Source organism: Puma concolor, chromosome F2 (genome assembly GCF_028749965.1).
Source record: "Puma concolor isolate L17-30 chromosome F2, mPumCon1.1.hap2, whole genome shotgun sequence".
In the NCBI taxonomy this organism is placed as follows: domain Eukaryota; kingdom Metazoa; phylum Chordata; class Mammalia; order Carnivora; family Felidae; genus Puma; species Puma concolor.
Window position 1 is genome coordinate 38,815,203 of NC_141684.1, and position 18,660 is coordinate 38,833,862.

The 18,660-nt window shown below is 35.0% G+C and overlaps 1 protein-coding gene across 1 annotated transcript in view; it reads left to right on the forward strand.

Moving 5' to 3' along the window:
* STK3 (serine/threonine kinase 3) overlaps positions 1-18,660 on the forward strand; it is a 287,866-nt gene that overhangs the window by 25,348 nt on the left and 243,858 nt on the right. Inside the window, exon 2 of the mRNA XM_086694926.1 lies at positions 11,185-11,265. Within this exon, the coding sequence (XP_086551052.1) occupies positions 11,185-11,265 (81 nt within the window). The remainder of the gene's footprint in view (positions 1-11,184; positions 11,266-18,660) is intronic.

The window sequence follows — 18,660 nt, forward strand, 5'->3', positions numbered from 1 at the left end:
CTCTCTGTCCGAAAAATAAATAAATGTTGAAAAAAAAAATTAAAAAAAAAAAAACCATATGTCAAGTATAGAAGAAATTACACTCATGACGTTGTGTTTACCAAGGCAGTAAATAGGAAAATGTGTTTATGTGTGTGTGTGTATATATTTTAATTTTCTTTTAATGTTTATTTTCGAGAGACAGAGAGAGACAGAGCTTGAGCAGGGGAGGGGCAGAGAGAGAGGGAGATAGAGAATCTGAAGCAGGCTCCAGGCTCCATGTCGTTAGCACAGAGCCTGACGTGGGGCTCAAACCCACAAACTGCGAGATCATGACCTGAGCCAAAGTTGGATGCTCAACCAACTGGGCCACCCAGGCACCCCAATGTGTATATATATTTTAAATTGGCTTTTAATTATGAATTTTTTTAAAGTAGGCTTCACCCTAGGTGTGAGGCTTGAACTCATGACCCTGGGTGACTGAGCCACCCAGCCGACCCTAAGTATGAGTTTTTTAAGCTGTAAGGGTTTTCAAAGCAGACAATATAAAAGTTATTTAAAATTAAACCATAATTGAAATGATTCGTTTTCATTTAAAACACCAGAAAGGGAAAGAGGAAATAAAGACAAACGACATAAACCAGGAATTGTTTATGAAAATAAATCATGTGTTTTCACTTGACAGACACCCTAGAGACCATCTTTTTGCTTAAGTTACATTAGTGACATTTCACTTATTCAACATGTTGAGAAAATGAGACCTGTGGACTAATAGAAAATTCTCATTGAGTTAATTAAATTACTGGATACGTTTTAGAGGACCTATGACTTGTTTGTTTAAAGTGAGCCAGATTATGAGCCTGCTTTGAAGAAAACTTTCATAACTTCTGAAGAAGTATGTAGTGGTTAGATTACCTTTTGGTTTAGTATTAAAGAGATTTGTTAGTATAAGGCTGTCTCCCTCACTATATCATGTTCATGGCTCACTTGAGCTACTGATGCTTGCTTAGCCATGAAGGACACGAAGCACCCTTGCTTTCTGAGGTATAATAGTGAATATTTTTGAAAATTTAAGAGACTGACTTCTCTTTCTGGTAGGGATATAGTCTTTGGTTCATGGTATCTGCTTTGCTCTTTTCCCCTGCTCATTAGCCCCTTCCTATTTTTCTTTCTTTCTTACCTGGTCCATATCTTCAGCTGTTCTTTTACCCCTATCTTTAACTCCTTTGTCTCATTGTTCTTATGTGGCATGTGTCTGGCACAATGTCAGATTTTGCTGTTTGCTTTCTCCTTGCCTGCTTTAAGACCTGTGAGCAATGGGGCGTCTGGGTGGCTCAGTTGGTTAAGTGTCCGACTTTGGCTCAGGTCATGATCTCACAGTTCGTGAGTTCGAACCCCACATCAGGCTGTCTGCTGTCAGTACAGAGCTTGCTTCGGATCCTGTCTCTCTCTCTCTGCCCCTCCCCTGCTCACGCACTCTCTCTCTCTCTCTCAAAAAAAAAAAAAAAAAAAAAGACTTGTGAGCAGTGATGAAGAAAATATGAAATTTCGAAGATTGCCATTTTAAATTGATGGTCTGTAACAAGGCCTCAGCAAGGCCTCAACAAGGCCTGTAGTGCTATTTAGTAATCCTGTTAAACTTAATGAGATTGTTTTGTTTTGTTTTGGTTCTCTACTCTGGCTATTTCAAATACAGTTTTATATTCTCAAATCTCAGACTTTAACTTTCTCACTCACAGCAGATGAATATCCGCTGACTTCCTAAAGCAAATAGAAGTCAGTATATGAGAGCTCCCTTAACTTTCTACCATTTACTGTTTAAGTCTGCGTGTCATATCCTCCTATTATGAGAGAGGTGTCTGCAACCCTTTGAGGTTAAAGCAGTCCCATCCACATGTGCTTTCCATCTCATTCTTCCACCCTTTTCAGGGATGTGCTTTAGTAGTTATGTCTTGTTCTCACTTGTATTTTCAATTTTCCTTTATTTTACTAATTCATTCAAAATATCATTTACCCTTTTTCAAGCATTTCTAATGGTTTTTGTTTGTTTGTTTGGCTTTATGTTCCTTCTCAAACTCATGTCTCCAGTCACTTATCCTTTCCAGAAACTTCCAAGTGGACTGCGATGCATAATTGTTGTCTCTACCTCTTCACTTTATTCTGTTGTCTCAAAGCATTGCAGTTTGGTTTCTGCCTTTACCACTCCACTAAATTGCTCTTGCTGTAATCACCAATAATTTCCTTACAACTTTTTTGGGTAAATGTTATAGACATATAATTTGCATAGAATAAGGTTCACTCTTTTAGTTTGGCTTTTTTTTTGGTTCAGCAATAGTCATTTTGAGATTTGTCCAAGATCTTGAATGTAGTAGTTTGTTAGGTTTTATTATTATTATTATTATTATTATGAGTATTATGAGTATTATGAGTATTATTCCAGTGTATGGATTTACCATAGTTTGTTTATTCACCTGCTAGTTGATGGACATTTGGAATTTTTTTTTTTTTTTTAATTTTTTTTTTTTTCAACGTTTATTTATTTTTGGGACAGAGAGAGACAGAGCATGAACGGGGGAGGGGCAGAGAGAGAGGGAGACACAGAATCGGAAACAGGCTCCAGGCTCTGAGCCATCAGCCCAGAGCCTGACGCGGGGCTCGAACTCACGGACCGCGAGATCGTGACCTGGCTGAAGTCGGACGCCTAACCGACTGCGCCACCCAGGCGCCCCTGGAATTTTTTTAAAAGTAGGTTTTATGCCCTGCTTGGAGCCCAGTGTGGGGCTTGAACTCACGACCCTGAGATCAAGACCTGAGCTGAGATCAAGAGTTAGGACACTTAACTGAGCCACTCAGGCACCTCTGGAATTTTTTTTTCTTCCAGTTTTTGATTTTGAATAAGGCCGCTATGAGTTTTTGTGTACAAGTCTTTGGTGGACATAGGTTCTTAAATACCTAGGAGTAGAATTGCTGGTTTGTATAAGTGTGTGCCTAAAAGTTTATAACAACTGCTAACCTGTTTTTTTGAATTGACTAATTTTTCATTTCCAATATCAATGTATGAGAGAGATCCTCTTGTTCCATATCCTTAGTAATACTTGTTATTGTCTTTATAATTTTAGCCATTTTTGTGGGTGGTATTATTTTATTGTAGTTTTATTTTTCATTTCCCTCATGACACAATGTGCTTATTAGCCATTTGTATATTTTTTGTGAAATGTTTGCATGTATTTTTTGCCATTTTTATCTTTGGGTTTTTGTTGTACTATTGATAAAAATCCTTTATATATTAGAGTACAATTCCTGTATCACATTTTTTTCCCCCAGAGCCACTTCTACTAGGTAATTTTATATCAGTGTTTGCATGTGTGTGTTTGTGTCTTGGATTCAAGTGAAAATAGTACATCACCCCCAAAAGCAAGGAAAGTGATCCTTTGTCAAAAGATGAAATAGTCAGCCAAACCAAAATCAGAGATGATCCAGATGTTGGAACTGTCATACAGGGACTTTGAAATTACAGTGATTGCTATGTTAAAAGTATCTGGTGAAAGGTGGACAACACCAGTGAAGAGTCAGGAGAATTCACCAGAGCAATGGAAATTATTGGGAAAAAAAAGGTAAATAAAGATACTAGAAATTAAAGACATGAAATAAAGAACTTAAATTGGTTGATAGTACTGTTTGTCTTGTATATCCTTACTGATATTTTGGTAAACTTATTGTGTAAATTACTGAGACAGGAGTTTCAAAATCTCCAGTGATTATTATTTTGGATTTGTACTTTTCTCCTTTCAATTCTTTCAGTTTTTGTTCCATGGTTTTATAGCTATGTTTCAGGGTGCTTACATGTGTAGGGTTCTGTCTTCTTGATAAATTGATCCTTTTGTCATTATGAAATATCCTTCTTTATCTCTGGTGGCATTAATTTCTCTGCAGTCTTCTTTGCCTGATAATTAATACAGCCACTTTAGCTTTGTTTTGATTAGTTTCTCATGGTATGTATTTTCCATCCTTTTATTTAATGTCTTTGTGTGAGTTTTTTTGTAGATAGAATGTAGTTGGATCTTGCCTTTTTAATCCAGTCTCACAATCTCTCTTTTAATTGGAGTGATTTGACTCCATATATATTTTATGTAACTAACCAATAGAATTTTGTTAACTGCATTTTTCTCCAGTTTTTTTTTTTTCTTAATAGTTGCTCAAGGGATTATAGTATGTATCTTTATTATAATCAATTTTGGGTTGACTTAATTCTGGTAAAATATAGCAAGTTTGCTTCAATATAGCTCCATTTCTTTTCCCTTTGTTTTATTATGCGTTGTGTGTGTGTGTGTGTGTGTGTGTGTGTGTGTGTGTGTGTATAATACCTCAGAATGTTACTTCAGTAATACAATACTATAATTATTGATTCAAACAGTCTTTTGTTTTTTAAGATAAATTGATCTTTTATGTTTATGCAGATATTTACCATTTCCTTTAATCCAGAAGTTCTTTCATTATTTCTTGTAGAGAAGCTCTCCTAGCAAGAGATTCTTTCCGTTTTTGTTTATCTGGGGATGTCCTTATTTCCCCTTCATTTTTGGAAGAGGAATTTGTTGGATTTAGAATTCTCTCAGCACTTTGAGTGTTTCCTTTCACTGTATTCTGACTGGCATGGTTTCTGATGAGAAGTCAGCTGTTACTCATATTCTTCTTGTTCTGCTGTTCATGATGAGTCATTTTCAGTTGTCTTTTGGCAGTTTGACTACGGTGTGTCTAGCTGTGGATCTTTTTGTGTTTATCCTACTTGGGATTTGTTTACCTCTTGGATGTGTACATTAATGCTTTTTAACCTTAATTTTTCAAATTTGGGAAGTTTTCAGCTACTGTTTTTTCAAATAATTGTTTCTGCCCCTTAGTCTCTCTTTTCTCCTGAGACTCCCATTACATGTGTATTGCTATGTTGTATGTATCACCAGTCTCTGAGACTATTTCTTCATCGTCTCTCTCTCTCTCTTTTATTCAGCTATCTGAAAGTCTATTGATTCTTTCATCTTTTTTTTTATTCTTTCATCTTTTATCTCAGATATGCTGTTGAGTTCTTCTAGTATATTTTTTATGAAAGATTTATTTTTCAAGTCTAAATTTTACATTTGTATTAGTTTCTATTTGTCTATTGAGATTCTCTGTTGAGTCACTTTCAAGATATTTTTCTTTAATTTCTTGAACACAGATTCATCTTTTTAAGCATATCTAAAATAACCAATTTGAAACCTTTTTCGTATATATTCAATATCTAGGTCCACTGTAAATCATTTTTCTTCTTCTTTTTTAAAAATTTTAAAAATTTTATTTATTTTTGAGAGAGAGACAGAGTGTAAGTGGAGGAGGGGCAGAGAGAGAGGGAGACACGGAATCTGAAGCAGGCTCCAGGCTCTGATCTGTCACCACAGAGCCCGAAGTGGGGCCCGAACTCATGAACTGCTTGATCACTACTTGATCTGAAGTCTGACGCTTAACTGACTGAGCCACCCAGGCACCCCTGTAAATCATTTTCTATGACTGTTTTCTTTTCTGTTGATTGCTCTTTATTGACTGCTTCCTGAATATGCTTTCCTGTTTCTTTGTATGTTTCATAATCTTTTTGTTGTTGTTGTTGTTTTGTTTAAAACTAGACTTTTAAAATAATACACTGTAGACACTCTAGTTTCTCTCCTTTTTCCTCCAGTTTTTTTTTTCTTTTTATACCTCCTTGGAGTTAAACTGTGGCATTTATCTTCTTGCAGTATTTGGCTATTAATGCCTCTGCTCATTTTTTAATTTTTTATTTTGTAGCCAGGATTATTTGAAATTGCCTCTTTTCTACATAACTTAGTGATCAGCCAGTGATTTGGGCAGAGGTTGTGCTTAAACACCTTGAACCTTTATGCCTTCTACTGTCTGCTGATATAGCTGTGTATGTATTGGGGGAGAGCATTCAAAGCTGTAGCTAGTTTTCAAGTCTTTTTTGGCTTTTACTTTTCATGGGTTTTTGTTGGGTCTCCTATGCTTGTGTGCATATTTTTCTAGTCAGCCATGATATATGGAGAACTCATCTCACCCTTTCATTTTCAGATTCTTCCTGTTAAATTTCTGACTAGTTTGTTGTTTACCCAAGCTTGAATGTCAAAGCTGTGGGTTTGACAATTTGTTTATTATTAGGCTTACCATCTTTAGTTGACAAAACTGCCAGTTTTTGATTCATGTCCCAAATTGAGCCCATTTTTTTCTGGCAGCAAAGTTGCTACTTTTCATAGTCAAGCTTGTCCTAGTAAAACTGTAGTTCTTGCTACTGATGGAATTGGGGGACAGGTGATGGTAACAGCCCTAGGCTGGAAGGCCACACAGTCTTTCTGTTGTTACTCAAAGCCATTGCAAGGTTTTAAGAATAAATGCTTTTCAATATGTTGGCTGCTTTTGTTTCAATTTTTTGAGTCATAAACTGGTTGATTTTGACAACTTGTTCAGTGTTTTTGTTTGAGGAGCATATGTCAGCCTCTTCACACTATCATAGCCAAAAGTAGGGGGATTTCCTGATATATTTTAGTTTAAATCTACAGTCTTTCCATTTTTTTCTGTTTGTCTCTATCTGTTCTTTTTTCCTTCCCTACCCCCCCCCACCCCACCCCGCCCTGCCCCGTCCCAACTCATGCCTTTTTGGATAGAGTAATTTTTATTCCATTTTATCTCCACTATTGATGAATTAGTGGTACCTCATTGCTTTTCTTTTTTTTTTTTTTTTTTTTAATTTTTTAATGTTTATTTTTGAGAGACAGAGACAGAGCATGAACAGGGGAGGGTCAGAGAGAGAGGGAGACCCAGAATCTGAAACAGGCTCCAGGCTCTGAGCTGTCAGCACAGAGCCCATTGTGGGGCCCGAACTCACGAACCGTGAGATCACGACCTGAGCTGAAGTCTGACGCCTAACTGACTGAGCCACCCAGGCGCCCCTTGTTGCTTTCTATTTTTAGTGATTCCTCGAAGGTTTACAATATGAATCTTTAACTTATCAAAAATCTTTCTTCAAATACTTAAAAAAATTTTTTTAAATGTTTATTTAAGAGACAGAAACAGAGCACGTGTGGGGGAAGGACAGAGAGAGAAGGAGACACAGAATCCTAAGTAGGCTCCAGGCTCTGAGCTGTCAGCACAGAGAGCCCGGTGCAGGGCTCAAACTCACGAAGAACAAGATCATGACCTGAGCTGAAGTCGGACGCTTAACCCACTGAGCCACCCAGACGCTCCTTTCTTCAAATACTTTTATACCACTTCACACATCATGTGAGGCCCTTGTAAGAGTACATTCATCTCTCTTCCTTTGTGCTGCTTTGTACTGTATTTTACTTGTACATATGTTATTTAACCCCATGTTAGTCGTTATTTTTGGTTTAAACAGTTATGTTTTAAATAAATGAAAAAATGGAGAAGTTTTTCTTTTTTTCTGTTTTTCTAAGTCACTAAGACCTTGTGTTTATTTTTTGTTTGTTTAGTTTAGATGTTTATTTTGAGGGAGAGAGTATGCACATGCATGTAGGGGAGGAACACAGAAAGAGAATCCCAAGCAGACTCCCTTCTGTCAGCATAGAGCCTGATGTGGGGCTTACACTCACGAACCATGAGATCATGACCTGAGCTGAAACTGAGAGTGTGATGCTCAACCAATTGAACCACTCAAGTGCCCCATAAGACCTCTTTTTTAAAGCTGTGGTAAAACAAACAAAAAAACAAACAAACAAACACCCAAAACATTAAATTTATTATCTTAAGAAATTTTTAAGTTCGGTAGTATTAAGTATATTCATAATGTTGTTCAACAGATATCTGGAACTTTGCTACCTTGCGACACTGTGACTCTGTACCCACTAAACATGAATTCTACTTCCTCTTTACCCCCAGCTCTTGGCAACCACCTTTCCACTTTTGTTTTTATAATTTTGACTGATATGTCATGTGAGTGGAATTATGCAGTATTTGTCCTTTTGTGACTGGCTTATTTCACTTAATGTGATGTCCTCAAGGTTCATCCATGTTGTAGGTTTCATTCTTTTTTTTTTTCTTAATGTTTATTTATTTTGAGAGAGAGAGAGAGAGAGAGAGAAAGAGCAAGTGGGGGAGGAGCAGAGAGAGAGAGAATCCCAAGCAGGCTGTGCACTATTAGTGTGGAGCCCAACGTGGGGCTCAGACTCATGAACTGAACTGTGAGATCATGACCTGAGCCGAAATCAAGAGTCCAACACTTAACTGACTGAGCCATCCAGGTGCCCCAGGACAGTTTTCATTGAAAGTTGCATACTATTCCATTGTATGCCTATACCATATTTTGGTTGTCTTTTCATCTGTTGATGGACATTTGGTTGTTTCCACCTCTTGGCTATTTAGAATAATGCTGTAAACATGGGGTACACAGATATTTCTTTAAGATGCTGCTTTGAGTTCTTTTGTATATGTACCCAGAAGTGGGATCAACGGATTATATTGTAGTTCTATTTTTAATTTTTTGAGGAATCTTCATATTGTTTTCCATAATGGCTGCACCACTTTACATTCCCACCAACAGTGCACAAGAGTTCCAATTTCTTCACATCCTCATTATTGTTATTTTATGTTATTTTTAATAGTTTTAGTGTGAGTGTTTTTATCATGAAAGGATATTGAATTTTGCTAAATACTTTCTGCATCACTGGAGATGATCATGTGATTTTTGCACTTAATTTTAAACAAATGATTGCATTTCATTTGTTGAACCATTATTACATTACAGGTGTAAATTCCACTTGTTCATGGTGTATAATTCTTTTAATGTGCTGTGAATTTGGTTTGCTAGTATTTTGTTGAGGATTTTTGTATCAGTATTTAAGGATATTGGTCTGTAGTTTTCATGCTGTATCTTTACGTGGTTTTGGTTCATAGTAATGCTGGCCTTTCAGAATAAATTTGGAAGTGTTCTTTACTCTTTAGTTTTTTGGAAGAGTTTGAGGAATGTTGGTGTTAATTCTTCCTTAGATGTTTGATAGAATTCTCCAGTGAAGCCCTTTAGTCCTGGGCTTTTCTTTGTTGAGAGATTTTTTATTACTCCTTCAATCTCCTTAGTATTTACACATCTACTGAGAATATTTATTTTTTCAGGATTCAATCTTGATAGATTGTGTATTTCTAAGAATTTAACCATTTCTTCTACATTATCTGATTTGTTGGTGTATAATTATTCATAGTATTTTCCTATAATTGTTTTTATTTCTGTGAGCATGAGTTTTGATGTCCCCTCTTTCATTTCTAATATTGGTTGTTTGAGTCTTCTCTCTCTCTCCCTATCCCTCCCTTTCTCTCTTTCTCTCTCTCTCTTTTAAGTCTAGCTTTGTTTGTCTAGGGTTTATTAATTTTGTTGGTCTTTTCAAAAAACAAACTTTGGGTTTTTGTCTTGGTCTGTTTAGGCTGCTACAAATGCCACAGACCAGGTAGCTTATAAAGAACAGATTTGTTTCTCATAGTTCTGGAAGCTTGGAAGTCCAAGATCAAGGTGCCAGAATGGTCACATTCAGGTGAAAGCTTGCTTTCTTTTTCATAGTGAGCACCTTTGTGTGTCCTAAAATGGAGGAAGGGATCTGAAGCAGGCACAGAGCCTGATGTGGGATTTGAACTGTGAGATTGTGACCTGAGCCTGATTCTGATTATCCTTTGATAATGTTTTGATTACCATTTCAATATTGTTACTACTAATTGGTCTGTTCAGATTTTCTATATGGGAAGTGATAGTTTTTAAAAAAGAGTTCCTTAACATGGTTTACAAAGCTTTTCTAAAATTTGACTTTGCTTACCTCTACATCCTGTTCACTTTTTCTTTATTCATTCTTAATTATTTTAGTTCTTCATACATGACATTTCATTCATACTGAATTAACTTTGTTCCATCAAATTCGCCATGCATAATCCTTCTCACCTCTGTTTCCAGATATCTGCATATGCCATACATATAGATGATTTTTAAAGGAGGCAAAACAAAACAAGAACACATTTCATTATGGCGATGTGGAAGTCAGATAGAGTAGAAAACTAAAACCTCATAAGTGAAGTCAAAATACAATTGAAAATATTTGAAACCTAAACAAAGGCAAGTTTACCTTGTATATAGATAAGAAAAAGACCAAAAAACTTGAAGAGAAATGAACAAAGGAAATGAATAGATGGTCTAGTTTCATAATGATGTTAAAAGATACTCAGTTTCACTCAGAATAAGAGAAATACAAATTAAATCTATTCTGAGTGACACATTTTCAGCTAACATATTGACTGAAATCCAGATATGTAGTTAAATACTTTGTTGGTGAAATTGTGGGGGAAGAGTCTCTCTCATGTATTAGTGGTAGGATAATAAATTGGTGCAAGCTCCCTGGAGGGCAGTTTGCTAGTATCTATCACTATACGTATATATTTATATAACATACAGTTATAGTAGATAAAACGTAAAATGTAATCAATAACCTTAATAATTGCTATGTAGTTGTTACTATAGTGATTATATTGTATTATTTGTTATCAAATATGATTATGCTTATAGTACATATACTTGTTCAATACATATGCTTCTATATTTTTTTGTGTGTGTATGTATGTGTATATGTATTCTCTGGATCTTGCAGTTTCACTTCTGGGAATTTATCCTACAAATGCACTGGAACATGTGTGAACTGACTTATGTATACATTTATCCAGTGCAGTGTTGTTTATAATAGCAAAAGGAAACCTAGATATTCATAAAAAAGTGATTTGTAAGAGATGCTACATCTTTGCAATAGTGTAGGATGTAAATGTAAAAAAGAATGAATGGGGATGCTTTCTATGTACTTGTGTTGTAGATTCTCCAATATAGGCTACATGTTGTTAAATGAAAACAGCAAAGTTATAACAGTGTGGGTAGAAAGAGTGTGTATAAAATGCTATCTTACGTGTTAAAAAGGGTGAGAAGTAAAAATATATATTCATATTTGTATAAAGATTACATAACAAGCTAATAAAAGTAGTCATTTGAGGTCTTCTGGGAAGATTAGGAATAGGGATTGAAGCGAGACTATTTGCCTTATGTTTTTTATATTGTTTTATTTTTGAACTATCTGAATAGATTACCTCTTAAAAGTGAAATTAAAAATTTTATAAAAAGTCTTAAAATATTTTTCTCTCTCTTTTTTTCATCAGTAAGCTAAAAAAGCTGAGTGAAGACAGTCTGACTAAGCAGCCTGAAGAAGTTTTTGATGTATTAGAGAAACTTGGAGAAGGGTAAGTACAAAAAATATGAAAGTAGCATTAGGTAATGACAGAAAATTATAAATTACTATATAATATTAATCTTTCACTAGAGTATATTTTATTGAATAGAAGTAGTATAGAGAGAACACACTTCAACATAATAAAGGCCATGTATGACACGCCCACGGCATACATCATACTCAGTGGTGAAAAACTAAAAGCTTTTCTTCTAAGATCAGGTGCAAGACATGGATGAACACTCTCACCACTTTTATTTAACACAGTACAGGAAGTCCTATTGAGAGCAATTAGGAAAGAAAAAGAAATAAAAATATCCAAATGAAATAGGAAGAGATAAAATTGTTTCTATTTGCAGATGACATGATATTATATAGAAAAACTCAGAGTCCACCCAAAATTTGTTAGAATTAATAAAATGATTATAAATGAATTATAATTATATCAGAAAGAAGGAAACACCTAGGAAAAATTTAACCAAGGAGGTGAAAGATCTGTTTATTGAAAGCTGTAATACATTGATGAAAGAAATTGAAGACAAAAAGATATTTTGTGCTCATAGATCGGGAGAATTCATATTGTTAAAATGTTCATACTACCCAAAGCAATCCACAGATTCATTGCAGTCCCTAACAAAATACCAACAGTATTTTTCACAGAAATAGAACAAACTGTTGTACAATTTGTTTGGAACTACAGAAAACCCTGAATAGCTAAAGCAATTATGAGAATAAAGAATTAATCTGGAGGCATCATGCTCCCTGATTTCAAACAATATTACAAAACTGTTGTAATCAGGGGTGCCTTGGTGGCTCTGTTGTTTAAGTGTCCAACTTCGGCTCAGGCCGTGATCTCATGGATTGTGAGTTTGAGCCCTGCATCAGGCTGTCTGCTGTCAGCACAGAGCTTGCTTTGGATCCTCTGTGCCCCTCTCTCTGCCTCTCCCCTGCTTGCATGCTCTGTCTCTCTCAAAAGTAAATAAACATTAAAAAAAAAAAAACCTGTAGTAATAAAAATATTATGGTATTGGTATAAAAACAGTTACATAGTTTAATGAAGCAATATAGAGAACTCAGAAACAAACCCATGCATATATAATCAGTTAATTTATAACAAAGGAGCCAAGAATATACAATGGGGAAAGGAGAATTTCTTTAATAAATGATGTTGGAAAACTGGACACCCACATGCAAAAGAATGAAACTGGGCTTCTGTCTTGTACTCAAAAATCAACTCAAAATGGATTAAAGACTTGAATGTAAAACCTGAAACTTAAACTCCTAGAAGAAAACATGGGCAGTAAACTCCTTGACGTTGGTCTTGACATGACATTTTGGATTTGACACCCAAAGAAAAGGTAACAGAGGCAAAAATGAAACAAGTAAGTGGGACTATGTCAAACTAAAAAATGTCTGCAGTGGAAGGAAACCATTAATAAAATGAAAAAGCAACCTGTAGAATGGGAGAAAATATTTGCAAGTAATATATCTGATAAGGGGTTAATATCCAAAACATATAAAGAACTCATACATCTTAATAGCAAAAAACCCAAACATTTTAATTAAAAAATGGATAGAGGATCTGAATAGATGTTTTTCCAAAGAAGACATCCAGATGGTCAGCAGGTGCAAGAAAAGATGCTCAACATCATTAATCATCAGGGAAATGTAAATCATAACCACAATGAGCTATCACCTCACACTTGTTAAAATGGCTCTTACCAAAAAGACAAGAAATAACAAGTATTGGTGAGAATGTGGGGAACAGGGAACTGCTGTGCCCTGTTGGTGGGAATGAACATTGGTGCAGCCACTATAGAAAACAATATAGATGTTCTTCAAAATATTAAAAATAGAACTACCGTATGATCCAGCAGTCTCTCTTCTGGGTATATGTATGTGAAGGAAGCAAAATCATCATCTTGAAGAGATACCTGCATCTTCATGTTCAATGCATCATTATTTACAACAGCCAAGACATAGAAACGATGTAAGTGTCCCATTGATGGTTGTATGGGTAAAGAAAATATGGTATATACAGATGGGTAAAGAAAATGTGGTATATATGGATGGTCCCCAATTTACCTGGTTTGACTTATGATGGTGCAAAAGTGATATGCATTCAGTAGAAACCATACATCAAATTTTGAATTTTGATCTTTTCCTGGGCTAATGATATGTAGTATCATAACCTTTCTTATGTTGGTAGGTGGCAGAAGTAAGCCACAATTCTTATTCAGACATGCAGTCATGAAGGTAAACAATTAACACACTTACAACCATTTTGTACTCATACCACCATTCTGTTTTTTGCTTACAGCATAGTATTCAACAAATTACATGAGATACTCAACACTTTATTACAAAACGAGCTTTGTGTTAGATGATTTTGCCCAACTGTAGGTTAATGTAAGTGTTCTGAGCACATTTAGGATAGGTTAGGCTAAGCTGTGATGTCTGGTAGGTTAAACATATTAAATGCATTTTCGTCTTAAGATATTTTGAACTTACTATGGATTTATCAGGACATAGCTGCCGTATAAGTCAAGGAAGATTCATATATATAATGGAATATTATTCGGTCATAAAGAGGACATAAGTGAAATAAGTCAGAGAGGGAGAAATACTGTATGATCTCACTTATATGTGGAATCTAAAAAGCCAAGCTCATAGAAACAGAACAAATTGGTGGTTTCCAGAGAGAGGATAACAGGGAGTGGGAGAAATGGGTGAAGGGGGTCAAAAGGTGCGAACTTCTAGTTATAAGATAAATAAGTTCCAAGGATGTACATATATAGCATGGTGATTAGTTAACAATGCTCTATTAAAGATTTCAGTGTTGCTAAGAGAGTAGATCTTAAAAGTTCTCATCATAAGAAAAAACTTTTTTCTGACTCTGTGAGCTGTTAGGTGTCAACTAAACTTGTAATCATTTTGTAGTATATACATACATTAAAGCATTATGTTGTACACCTTAAACTACTACAATATTATATATGTCAGATATATCTCAATAAAAGTGGAAAGGAAAAAATAGTAGTAGTAATTAAAATTAATATACTTTGTAGCAGTCAATATGAATTTGAAAATACTGGATTGTGCTGAATCTAGTAATTGTGTTTTTCAGAGAAGTAGGATACACACACACACACACACACACACACGTATACACACACACACACACACACACACATACATATATATATATGTATAAGAAAGGCAAGAAGTGTGCCATAAAGTGACTCACAAGGTTTGTTAATTTGTTCTGTCTGGTGTTCTTATTAATAAGCTTGAAAGATTTTGACTTTGTTAGGCAAGTGAACATAAGACCATCTTTCAGGATGTTGGGACTCATTTTACTTGGGGAAAAATGAGTAATAGATTGTAAATAGAGTGTCTCAGTGAGACAGAGGAATAGTTAATATGATTTAAAATAATAGTAGAGAAATGTTTCAATTTTAGCACATAGGGACATTTAATGAAATGGCAGAGTATAAAAGAACTTTCAAAATGATGAAAGGCATAAAACAATTAAAATGGTGTAAACCAGTGAGAGCGAGGAAAAGGAAATAGAGGAAACAAAAATGTAAAATAATAAGCTAAATGTAAGTTGGAAGGAATAAAATGAAATATATTTTTCACTAAATGTCAGTTATCCCATTAAAAGACAAACTAGTAGGGTCAATTAAAATGCAAAAATCTAGGAATATGCTATTTATAAGAGGCCTGTAGGGTAGAAATATAGGGATAGTTCCTATTAGAGATGCCGATAAGAAAGAGATAATCCTACAAATAAAAATAAAAAGAAATAGGAATGGCAATATTTTTATCAGGCAAATTAGTTAAAGTTAAAAGATCTCAAGTGAATAAAGAGGGGTTAATATCCAAATAAAGAATAATGAGGGACTTAAGGTAGTGGCATATAAGACAATTTATATGAAACGTATATGTGTCAGTCACTATGACAGTTAGTGAAGGAAAGCTGTTAGAAATGTCAGGGGAGTCTCATAAAAGTATATTCAGATGGGAGATTTTCATAAATCTCTTTAAGAATTGGACAAGAGTAATAGAAAAAAAGACATAGAGGATCTAAATATTGTAATCAGCGAACTTGATTATATTTATAAATATACAGTGTATATCTGCGCTTGTATTACAACATATATTTTGGCATTCCTCCTTTTTTGGTATGTTCATAAAGCATTGATTAAAAAACTAACACATTTTAAAAAAAGATTTTTTATTTTTTTAATTTTTTTTTTTTAATGTTTATTTATTTTTGAGACAGAGAGAGACAGAGCATGAACAGGGAGGGTCAGAGAGAGAGGGAGACACAGAATCTGAAACAGGCTCCAGGCTCTGAGCTGTCAGCACAGAGCCCGATGCGGGGCTCGAACCCACGGACCGCGAGATCATGACCTGGGCCGAAGTCGGACGCTCAACCGACTGAGCCACCCAGGCGCCCCTTAAAAAAAGATTTTGTATGTCTCACTGTTGATTATAGTTTGTTAAAATTAGAAAGAAATAATTACAATATGATAAAACCCATACTTGTTGGAATTTAGTACACATAGTCTGAGGTAACCTATAGATTAAAGACGAAACTATGAATTATTTAGAAAATGAAAAAGAGAACAAATCATACCAATATCTGTGGAATCCAGAGAAGCTGTAATTAGGGGAAAACATTTAGTTTTAAATTCCTTCATTACTAACAAAGAAATACCAAAAGAAAAGAACTTAGTGCTTACACAGTGAACTTAGAAAAATAATAAAATGTACCCAAAAAATTAGGAAGAGAGAATTAATAAAAGAAAAAGCTGAAATTAATGAAATAGAAAATAAAATTTAGAAATTATTAATACAAAAACTATTTCTTAGAGCAGATCAATAAAATAGTTAAACCTGACTTTGACTAAAGAAAGAAGAGCAAAATGATAAAAAATTTGGACTAAGAAAGAAGTTACAAGCAAAGATAGAGAAACAGTTTGAAGAATTAAGAGGCCACTATATGTTGCTCTAATGACAACTCATTTGAAAATCCAAAAGTAGATGTTTTCATAATGTAAATTCTATAAATTTCATAATAAAATATAAATATATAATAATATAAATTGATCCTCAAAAAAGTTAAAACTTAAATAGATCATTTACCATGGAAAAGATGGAAAGATAGATCTCTGTTAATTAAAAAAGATACCAGCTCATAGCACTGGTATTCACAAGAGCCAAATGTGGAAATGTTTATCAACTGGTGAATGGATAAAATGTGATATATCTGTACAATGGAATATTGTTTAGCCATTAAAAGGAATGACATACTGATACATGCTACAGTAGGACGAACCTTGAAAATACTCTATTTAGTGAAAGAAGCCAGATGCAAAAGCCATATATTACATGATTCCATTTATATGAAGAATCCAGAATAGATAAGTCCAGAGACCAGAATGGAGATTCCAAATGATTTGGTGCTAGACAGAAGTAATGATGATACAACATTGAGAATGCACTAAATGCCACTGAATCGTACACTTAAAAGTGTTGAAAATGGTGTATTTTATGTTATATGCATTTTACTAAAAAAAAAAAAAAAGCTAAGTCTTTAAAGGGCACATAACTGCAGTTATTTTTATGAAGCCAGCATAATTTTAATATCCAAACTTAAATGTATAAAAAAAAAAGAAAATTCAGCCTTACTTTGCTACCCATTATGATTTTCATGCCTGCTTTGTCTCTGGTACAAAGATTTTGCTAGTTCTTTTCACTTCTTTATGGATTCTATCTCTCATTAAAATTAGGGAGCCCATTTCACTGTTGGCATCTCTGTTATCGCTGACCTGCACTATAGAGCTTCCAAGGATGCTAGTAAGGGGAGTATCTTCTGGACCCTCTCAGTGAGCATAGTAGGAGTTCGGTGAACAAGTCAAATATAATATATCCATTCCAGTATCTTATCTACTTGAACCTTTGGTCTCCTTTCTCTAATGTATACTGAGGATCTCTAGCATTTCACTAGGCCACTTTAGAGTCCAAGTTTCAGTTAACTAGCTGAGCATACTGTTGGGAGCATACTCCTAACTGTTTGAGATAACACACTGGGTCTGGAATTTCTGGTCTTGTATCCATATCTGTGAATTCCTTTCTCCCTAGAAATCTTGGAATCTATTCCCACACATATTCTTTAGAATTCTTTTTTTTTTTAAATTTTTTTTTCAACGTTTTTTATTTATTTTTGGGACAGAGAGAGACAGAGCATGAACGGGGGAGGGGCAGAGAGAGAGGGAGACACAAAATCAGAAACAGGCTCCAGGCTCTGAGCCATCAGCCCAGAGCCCGACGCGGGGCTCGAACTCATGGACCGCGAGATCGTGACCTGGCTGAAGTCCGACGCTTAACCGACTGCGCCACCCAGGCGCCCCATATTCTTTAGAATTCTGATAAAAACTGACAATAATCTTAAACTTTTTTTGGTATGAAAAAGCAAGGTGCTGTTGCATCAGATTTTATATTCATCCCTCTGGTGTCTGGGGATTTGAGTGTAGTTATAGGACTGGAAGCAATGAGAGGTGATGGAGGAGGATCTACATTCCCCTGAAAAGTGACTGCCTCAGGTGAGGTCATTATGGAGTCTTTAGGCGTTGTGAGGCTCACCTTCTCCCACTGGGGAATAGGGTTGCTTTTGTTGGCAAGGGAGGCTTGGTAGGTTTGGGGGGTTCAAGGTACTCAGATTAATAAATGTCTACTTAAATGTCTCATTACCAACTCACTGGATACCTCTCTTTATAGTTAAAAGTCTAACTTTAACAGAATAGACCTGGTGATGTTGTGAATTTAGTTTGCAATGTAATTCGGCTTCTAGCATAGATTGGACCTTGAGTTTATTTTCAGAAGTCTCAGCCCTGTGCCTATAAGAATTAAAAAATTCTTTTGGGGCATTCAGAAGTTTTCTGGTTCTCAGTCTTGAGCTGGAAATTTAAGCTCTGAGCTTGTCATATTTGTTATGTAACTTTTCCAACGTAGGCCTGTTCTATAGTATATTTCCAGTATAGCCTGTTCTATAGTATTTGTACTCTTACTTTCATCGTAACGTTCTAATGATACAGGTACTTGGTCTTCTAAAGCTTTACTTACTCTTTAGGCAACTAAGGGTAATAATTTAAATAATTGTTTTGCCACTGAATGCCATAGACTGTCAATATTCTATTTGTACTTGCATTGAAGTCATTACTGTCTTCAGATCTAAGAAAGAACTAATTCAAGCTTCTTATCTTTAAGATCTTTCCCTTGGAACCACTTCCTATGCCAAAAACTATTGGTAGCAGGGTTTGATCAGGAAAAGAAAAGCTCCTTGATGTACTCTGGTTATAGAGAGTTTATTATAAAATTAGGAGCTCAAATGACTTGT